This window comes from Macrobrachium rosenbergii, chromosome 15, assembly GCF_040412425.1.
Source record: "Macrobrachium rosenbergii isolate ZJJX-2024 chromosome 15, ASM4041242v1, whole genome shotgun sequence".
NCBI classification, from domain to species: Eukaryota; Metazoa; Arthropoda; class Malacostraca; order Decapoda; family Palaemonidae; genus Macrobrachium; species Macrobrachium rosenbergii.
In genome coordinates this window covers 47,940,121-47,950,120 of record NC_089755.1, presented here as the reverse complement: position 1 = coordinate 47,950,120, position 10,000 = coordinate 47,940,121, and the positions used below count along the sequence as shown (strand labels likewise).

Below are 10,000 nucleotides of genomic sequence, written 5' to 3'. Positions count from 1 at the left end.
AGGGCAAGTCTCATTTTAGAGAAACATACTTCTCACCTCTTACCTCTTATCTTTCACCACCTCCTGTTTTTAGATCTTGGATTTATCGCTTTTTATTCATCAATTTTTTTTTACACTGATAAATTCTTTTCCCAACCTCAACCGGTTTCTCGCCATCCTGTTTCTCATCTCTCTCTCTCTCTCTCTCTCCCTCTCTCTCTCTCTCTCTCTCTGTCTTTTCCTCATTCTTTACCACCCACACCAATACCTTGGCTTCTAGCACTCCCACGCTATGGCATTCTACCCACCTCTCTCTCTCTCTCTCTCTCTCTCACAGCCTCTGAGTCTTATTCCAGCTTCTACGTGCCAAGATTTTCACTTCAGGTTTCCTGTCACCTTTTCTTTTCTCACTCGAAAATTTACAAAGCAATCCATTTTTCCTTGCCATCTCTTTGTCAAATTTTGTTTTGTTTTATTCACTGACGGTTTATATTATTTTTTTTCATAATTTACAAGTCTATCTACTTATATATATATATATATATATATATATATAATATATATATATATATATATATATATATATATATATATATATATATGTATTATCAGAAAACTACAAACGTCCTTTAATATCAATTCCTCTACCTCGGAAGTAATATATTTTCATATATGTTACCGAAGGAATTTTAGGTGATAATAAGTCCCACCGTCCCGTGGGATCGAACCAGCGACGGACGGGAATCAGGACTTTTACAGTGACACACTAACCAGTCGGCCACAAGAGGGGACAGGATCAACCAGCGACGGACAGGGGAATCAGGACTTACAGTGACACACTAACCAGTCGGCCACAAGGAGGTTGCCTCTCTTGTGGCCATTGTTTGTGAAAGCCTGATTCATCATCCTATTCCAAATCATCAATGGACTTATTATCACCTAAAAATTCCCCTTCCAGTAACATATATAAATATATTACTTGAGTAGAGTGATGGATATTAAGATGTTCTTCTCTGATTGTATATGAATCACGGTGATGTGATAAATAGTCATATATATGTATATGTGTGTGTGTGTGTGTGTGTGTGTGTGTGTATGTGTATCAAACTGCCATTCACCCAGTCGACCCACTGAGATAGGGAGTCGAATGGGGGTGGGGGGAGAAGGAGCTTGCCACTCCATTTCACAAAGAGAGAGAGAGAGAGAGAGAGAGAGAGAGAGAAGAGTGGGCGTTTAATGCGAAGAGATGTAAATTTCAGAGAAAACGTACATTCAAGGAATTCCGTCCACAGCAAACAAGGCTTGAGTAAACCCGGGTGAAAATACGATTTTTGTCATTCGAGTCCCTTCAAGGGCAGAGCAAACAGACCAATAAAGAGTCCTTTGAAGAATAAAATAAACAGATTGTGTTTCAGGAGTTGTGAAAGGGCGGGCACAACCCTACAACACGGCAAAAACAAACAGACGCAAAGAAACATTCATTATATATATTTATGTACAGACACACACACACACACACATGATGGAGGGTTAAATATTGACTATATTAAGATTTGACTTGAATCAGGAAAAAAATTTAACACAAAAAGACACTTGATCCAGGGCAATGTTAACTCACGAACGTGCACAAAATAAACTTCCACCAGTGACAATGTTCTTAATTTCTGTATAATTGTCATGTACATAAAGCACTAATACCCGAAGTAAAACCCAGTAAGTTAGGAAACTAATACAAGCATACTATATTTAAACAAATCAGTAAGTTACCAAAGGCTTTCAAACGAATTAGATTTAAAAACTTCGTCTTTAACAAAGACAAGAATACAGATTGGTTTAAAAACCCGTAAATTAAACAAAGACAAAAATATCTATATTTTTAAACCCGTTCGTTAAACAAAGACAAAAACATATCTGATTTAAAAATTTATAAGTCAGAAAAGACTTATACACATACTTGATTTAAATACCTGTTCGTGAAACAAAGATAAAAACATATACTTGCTTTGAAAACTCGCTCGTTAAACAACATATAGTTGCTTTAAAAACCCGTTCGTTAAACAAAGACATACACACACACTGATTTAAAAACCCGTTCATTAAACACAAACATAAACACAAACTTGATTTAAAATCCGTTCGTGAAACATAGACAAAAACATATACTTGATTTAAAAACCTGTTCGTGAAACAAAGTTAAAAGCATACACTTGCTTTAAAAACCAGTTCGTTAAACAAAGACATAAACACATACTTGATTTAAAATCCGCTCGTGAAACTAAGATACAAACATACTTAATTTGAGCACTCGTTCGGTGAACAAAGACATAAACACATCCTTGATTTAAAAACCCATAAGTAAACCAAGACAAAAAAAATATATTAGATTTAAAAACCCGTAAGTTAATCAAGACACAAAAACATATTAGATTTAAAAACCCGCAAGTTAACCACGGGACATAAAAACCTACGCAGATCAACGCCCAACTCCACACGAAGCCAGACGCGTAACTTCAGCATATCAACATAACTATCGATGGATTCAGCGGCGCAATAACCAGAGCACACTATGAAACAACAAGTCATCTTTCAGACGTTAATGTACGAAGGGGATTCTCCGAAGCAATATCTCTGATGTAGTGTCGATAAACAGTAAGGAAAGGGGTCAGGAGACGGTCTTAATGGCGAGAAAGGCTGCAAGTGTTTACTGTTATCAGTTTTAATTACGAACGTTTCAGCGTCTTCTCTTTTTTATCTGTTATATGCATTCGATTCTACTCCGTTCGTCGTTGTCTATACATTTTTCACGAGGGGGAGTTCTGCTCAGTGGATGATTGCCATGAAGGTTCATATACAGTAGTCTTTTGGGTTTGGAAATAATAATAATAATAACAATAATAACTGTAGAACATATAACTAAAGGAAGGGTTAACGAGGAACACTGACGATTCATCATGAAGACAAATAACAGAGTGAAAAGATGTAAAAATAATGAGAAAATGCTAAGCCTTTTCAATGTTAATCGAGAATTTACAATTTTGACTGTAATTGTAAATCTGATATGTATAATGAGAAATAAATTCATTTGTAAATTTAAATGAAACTAAATCGGCAATACACTAATCTCGCAGTCCTTGAGGAATCCATAAAAGTAGGCCATAATATATATTAAAGTTTGTTGTCTGAGTAAGAACTCAAGACTCTTGCAACCGGACCTATTTTGTGTAGACAAACCAAATTCTTCGATGGTCTTTCTGCATCTAGCTATCAGGCCCTTTGAAAAATTCAAACCGAATCATTCCCTCAATTATAAAAAGAAATAAAAACTGAATTAAATAAATATTAAAACATAAAGGAGACTTACCATTATCCTTATAGCTCATAAGCTTGTTATTGAAGAGACTGAGGTACTTGGAGCCCCTGGGAAAAGCCAGGCCATAACCGGACATCGAGTACCAAGACCCCACCGTTAGAATTTGGCAGTCGTCGTCTTGGCCCACCCGGTAGTCCAAGACAGTTGCGTCGTAGATGAAGGCATCTAGTTCACTGCAAGGAATGAAGGATATTACATTAATTGACAATTTAAAAGGACGAAAATCCTAAAAAGATAAAACGTATTTTTATAATTGGCCAGAGAATTACGGGATGCTCTACGAGCAAGAGCCCGTGCTGGCTTATAGCCAGCTTAAAAACAACAATAACAGGCTAGAGAATGGGCAAAGCCCTGACTTTGGCGTGTCTTTTACGAGCGAGAATGGGTCACAATAAGACCCCAGAGGAGATGGTGTGAATAAAAACGTATGAAAGTCTAATGGTACGGGAAATGTGTAGCTTTCACTAAATGTATGAAGCAATGAAATTCGAGTCAGGTTTATCATATTCTGAAAATAACCTGACATCGGTACAATTTTCAGGTGACTGTTGGTTGACGTCTAAATAAGAAGTCAGGGCCAAAGGATAGATATGAGGTCAGGATTAGGACAAAACATGTCAATCATAGGCAGTGTTGCCATGTCCCACGCCCCAGTTTATTTCGACGTAAAATACATCTGAAAAATTAAAAACATTTCTACACTGTCTCGCAGATTCCATAAATTAAATAAAAGCTAAGTATAAACTGAAATTACTTAATCTTTCTTTCCCTCCCTCTACGCTCAACTCTGGACTCTTCCTCCTACTTTTGTGTTCCCTGCCTGACTGGCCCCTCTCACTGGCCTCTACATCTAAAACACCATTCCAAATCAGGAAAAGGGAAAATTTAAATAAGTGATTTTACCAAGCATACGCGCAAGCATCGTGAGTTTACACATATATAAGTGATAAATAATTACATTAAATGGAAAAACGTTTTTCCACACCTATTTGAGGAGAGAGAGAGAGAGAGAGAGAGAGAGAGAGAGAGAGAATGTTGTTTTACATTAAAATCCATATACAGTAACTATACCTTTCGTTGTACAACAATATCAATTGAATTTCACTGCAATGACACCCTGTGGTTGCAAAATCAACCAATAGCGATGTGATTCTCGATAAGCTAAGAACACCTTGATAAAACATTAAAGGTGCCATTACGAGTTTCTTGGGGGATTTTAAAACGGGTTCACTGGGCACTCAAGGGAGAGAGAAAAAAAGAAAAAAGAGACGTTAAAAGTGATAGGGGCTCTTGAGAAACTTTGCATTTGCAAGGCGAGAGTTATCAGAAAGAAATTGTTACCAACTTTTTTACTGTGTGTGTGTGTGTGTGTGTGTGTTATGATGAGAGAGAGAGAGAGAGAGAGAGAGAGAGAGAGAGAGAATCTTACGCACGTGTGCTCTAATCTGCATTCGTATACGCATGACTTGAACTGAGAATGTCACAAAACAAGAGCTTTATGCAAGTTGCATACCCATAAGGACACGTCAAATGCTATGCTGCAACTTCCAACGTCAAAACTCTTTAAAAAATAAGCCTGCGCGCTTGCGCGCTCGATTCATGGCAAATGTAAATAAACCCCATAAAATTCTAAGCACCGTGCTCAAATCAATTCTGCAGTAGTGAAGTAAACTATTCATAGAGGTGACTCTATTAAAAAGAGGCTGCTATCATAAAACAGAACGAGTCATTGAACGGAAATCTAAATTACAAATAAACAATCAAGGTTAAGGTTGAGGGAACATATTTCCAGACAAAGTTCTTATGTCATTCTTCATTCTCTTATTAAACAATATAGTTATTATCTGTATATTAAATCTTTGTTGCTACTATATAGCAAAGATTTTTGCTAATAAACTTTATTTTAAGTTCAATGCGTGGGTGATAAAAATTACTGAGGTTTCTCTGGTTATCGATCCACAAATGATACTTACACGAGCACGTATGGAAAAGAAAACAATGTGTCAACTGTTTACATACATACAGGCACGCACATATGTATATATGAGTGTGTGTGTGTGTGTATGTACGAGTGCGCGCCCCAGCACGTGTACGAGTATGTCACGAGGGCTTGTCTCTTCTCGACCCATCGTAAATTCTGGGCAAATCTCCTCCTCCCTTGTTAAAGGGCAAGCACTGAAAAAACGGGACAGCTTTATGCATGGTTGGACATGCAGAATGGCTTCAATAACTTGGAGGCAACAAAGGCACCTTTCAGTTCTCAGTCACCTTGATAATTTCTAAAGCCCTCCTCGAATAGAGACGTCATCTTCGGGAAAATATCTTTGGACGTTTCAAATTTAGGAAGAAAACTTTACTTTTTTCGCAAGAGATGTTACAGTTCGTTCGTGACGTGTATCCATACCTCTCGACGCTTCAAATTCAGCATGAAAACTTCACCTTCTTTTCTCAAGGGACGTTACAATTAGCATGTTTCCATAGGACCAGCGTCCATGACCTTTTTGACGTCGTTACGCCGGCTGATAAGACGATCAATCAATCTGCGGGACGTCAGCCAAGGAGGTAAATCTCCTGGGGGGTTAAATCTGGCAACATGCTTCTTGCCGCATGTGGAATTGTCACAAGAGAACGAGGAGGAATAAAGGAGGATTTTCTGCATTTGCGAATTTGATATTCGGGGAGCTTCGAGGGAAGACAAATTGCATTCTGAAAATGTTGAAAGTGTTGCACTCTTTCAAAGATAAAGGAAATGGAATCTATCGGGGGAGAAAAGACAGAAATAAATGCAAGTTCAACTCGGCAAGGGAAAAGGGAATCAATTTCGTCCAAAAGAAACAAAAAACAAAAAAGAATGTTAACCGAAAACAAAGACCTCGGCTTTTATAAAATTACGAAGTTTAACTCGGAATGCCACCACGCTGAGAGAGAGAGAGAGAGAGAGAGAGAGAGAGAGAGAGAGAGAGAGAGAGAGAGAGAGAGAGAGAGAGAGAGGCTGAGATGGATCATCTGTTTTTCTTTCTCTTCAAAACTTGTACCACCCCCAAAGGGTCCTTCGTCTTCTTTTACTTTTTCAACTTGGATTGCCGAGGAATGAATTTAAAAGAGAGAGAGAGAGAGAGAGAGAGAGAGAGAGAGAGAGAGAGAGGGGGAAATTTAGGGAGGGAGAAGGCAGCACCCCTGTGGGAAAGGAGAGATGTGACACGAGAATCTTTCCTTTTATCCCAAAACCAGACTTGCCAAACCTGTCCCCTTCCCGATATTCGAGACGTTCGCAATTGTGCTTCAAAACAAAAAAAAAAAGTGTTTTTATTTTCTCTCTTTTTTTTGTAAGCGGATTCAGAGTACACGTAAAGTTGACAAAAGTTTCGTCGAGTTAGGAAAGTGAACCCCAAGTAGTGTCTTTGTTCTTCGAGCAACACACATGTGAGGTAACTCAGCTGTTTTGTAAAAGCAATGTTTTTTCTCCGTGGATAAGAAGATTTTTAAGCAGTAAATAGGCAAACAATAGTAATGAGCATTTTATATGATTTTAAAGCAATAAATAAACAAACAATAGTCATGAGCATTTTATTTAATTTTTAAAGCAATAAATAGACAAACAATAGTAATGAATATTTTATATGATTTTTATGCAATACACAGACAAACAACAGTACTGAATATTTTATATGATTTTTTAAGCAATAGATAGACAAACAATAGTACTGAATACTTTATATGATTTTTTTAAGCAATAAATGGACAAACAATAGTAATGAGTATTTTATACGATTTTTAAGCAATACATAGGCATACAATGATAGAGTATTTTTTATGATTTTTAATCAATAAACAGACAAACAATAGTAATGAATATTTTATATGATTTGTCAGCAATAAATAGGCAAACAATAGTAATGAGTATTTTATATAATATTTAAGCAATAAACAGACGAACAATAGCAATGACTCTTTTATATGATTTTTAAAGCAATAAATAAACAAACGATAGTAACGAGTACTTATATTTTTACGCAACAAATAGACAAACAATAGTGACGAATACTTTGTATGATTTTTTGAGCAATAAATACACAAACAATAGTAATGAATATTTTATATGATTTTTTAAGCAATAGAGAGGCAAACAACAGTACTGAATATTTTATATAAAAAAGTTGTTTAAGCAACCAACAGACACAAACAAATTAACTCGCAAGGCTCTGACATGGCCTATCCTGACAATGTAACTTATTAAGAAAGCTTTACCGTGAGCATAATATAAAGTAACAATTTAAATACACTTGTTGTCTCTTAAATCAAAAGTGAATTTCTTGTCCGTCATGTCTCACGGTTTGTTCTGTTGTATCAGTATTTATGTATTATTCATTTCCATCCAAAACCTGAGCTTATCACTCTAACAGATAATTTTGAAAGGAAAAACTGCAGTTTATTTAATAATAATAATAATAATAATAATAATAATAATAATAATAATAATAATAATAATAATAATAATAATGCTAACATTCTTTCTACGTTTAATAGCCTAAGGATAATGAACCATATGGCTCAGCAATGAAATATGAATAAGTATGCAGAATGAAGGTAGAATGAAGGTACTACAGCAGTCCCAAATTCAGGACGGTACTTAACGTCTCTAGGTCAGGATTTGCTGTCCTGACTTCATCTTTTATAAATCGTCATTTTTGACAGTACATAAATATTATTACTCCTAATAAGAAAGGAGTGGAAGAAGCAAACGCAAATTATTACGATGACGTCACGGGATGCCGAGGGCCTGTGGATGGTGTCCATAAAAATATGTGGAATGCTTGTTGTTGTTTTTGACAGAGCTGGCTTTATGCCAGCACGGGCTCTTGCTCATAGAGCAGCCCGTAAAGAGAGACTACTTAGTATGTAAGCGGAAGGACCAGTCCACAGATGTTTACCTATAACTATACACTTACGGCTTTTATGAACTGTATTTGGGTACAAAGTTTGTGGATGGAGCTCTATAAAAGGCATTCAAAAGTCATTCAGTGTCAGGGCACTCTCCCTCTCTCTCTCTCTCTCTGTAGCATGTTTTATTCGAGTTTCTTTAAATCATGTACATATAATTAATGATTTTTTAGTGTTTTATTCACTGCCAACTGCCACAAAAGTTGGTTTTAAACTATTATTATTATTATTGGTCGTACGTCACTGATATAAAACGGCTTGATTTTCATGTTTATTACAATGATTATTATAATAAAAACCAGAGACCAGCGTTAATAAGAACTTGGGTCGTCACGAAATAAGTCAATTGTCTACACAAAAGTATATTTACCAAATATAACACACACAAAACAAATTTAAGGTAAAAAAAGAAGAAAGAAATAAAATATCAACCCAAACTATTATCTTACCTGTCACAAAAATTTACCATGGAGGTTGGTTTATATTCAAAAGGAAATTTTATATAAATATAAAATAGACCTCCTGCAATAAAAAATAAAAGAGTAACGGCTCCTCTAAACCTCAAATACGTCTATATTGTTTTTACTTCGCGTGTCAGTTTCCAGGCCTTAAGTCTGCTAGATAACTGACTATGTACGGTATATCATTTCGTATTTTCTTCATATAAATACAAAGTAGAAAAATACCCCAGGTAAACTTTGGCATCATACGGCAATCTCCAATTGGATGCGGGAGAGAGAGAGAGAGAGAGAGAGAGAGAGAGAGAGAGAGAGAGAGAGAAGAGAATCCCCTATTAGAAGGATGGGTAAAACAGTGCGTATGCTTCGTCTACCAATCCCAGATCAATCAGGGGGAGGCATTACTGCCACCAACTAATTCTGGCATAAATCAGAGCCTTAAAGAAATCCTCTCCTCTTACGAGAGAAGATACACGGTTCGCTTACCGTCCGGATATTCCCTGATATTTTGTTGGGTACTCTTGGTGAACAAGCCTTTAGATTTCAAATTAAATGGGATATTTATTATTATTATTCCTCAGGACGCTCAGATGGAAGAGGTTAGGTTTTCTCTACTGTAGTTTGTCTGTCTAGAAAAATTTCTGATGGATTTGCATAACTTATTTTGGAGGGTTAGGCTGCGTTGAAAAAATGAGAGTCAGATGGAGTGGCTGTTTTAAAAAATTAGAGTCAGATGGATTCAGTTCAAATTTGGATGAGGATTAAAGATTTTTGTTTTGGTTTTGCGGCTGGCAGAGGTTCTTTCTAATAATCATCATCATCATCATCATATCATCATCATTATCATCAACAAACACAACCCTCTCTAGGGATCATCCAGGAAGCGCTCAGCTTAGCATCATTAATCTTTCGGTCTATATAAAAAAAAAACCCAAGTTTCTTGCAATCCCACAAAAAGAAATTCACTCCAATCAAAAGATGGCGCTGTTTCCCAACACGACCCCAGGCGGCAGCTTCTCCCAAAAACACTTCACGTTCACTCGCTCCCTTTTGTCTCGAGTCAGTCCATCAATCAATCAATCATCCGTCAGTCATTTCCCTCCGAAGGGTTCCACCTTTTCAATCCCCTTCCTTGGAGAGAGAGAGAGAGAGAGAGAGAGAGAGAGAGAGAGAGAGAGAGAGAGAGAGAGAGAAGAGAGTTTGCGGGTCGCTGAATCGCAGACAGACATTTCCGAGTCGCCGACTAGCAGGC

General features: G+C 36.7%; 1 protein-coding gene across 1 annotated transcript in view; it reads right to left on the bottom strand.

Annotated features, from left to right (window-relative positions):
- LOC136846650 (glutamate receptor ionotropic, NMDA 2B-like) overlaps positions 1–10,000 on the bottom strand; it is a 936,318-nt gene that overhangs the window by 57,668 nt on the left and 868,650 nt on the right. The window contains exon 17 of the mRNA XM_067117625.1: positions 3,341–3,522. Coding sequence (XP_066973726.1) covers positions 3,341–3,522 — 182 coding nt within the window. The remainder of the gene's footprint in view (positions 1–3,340; positions 3,523–10,000) is intronic.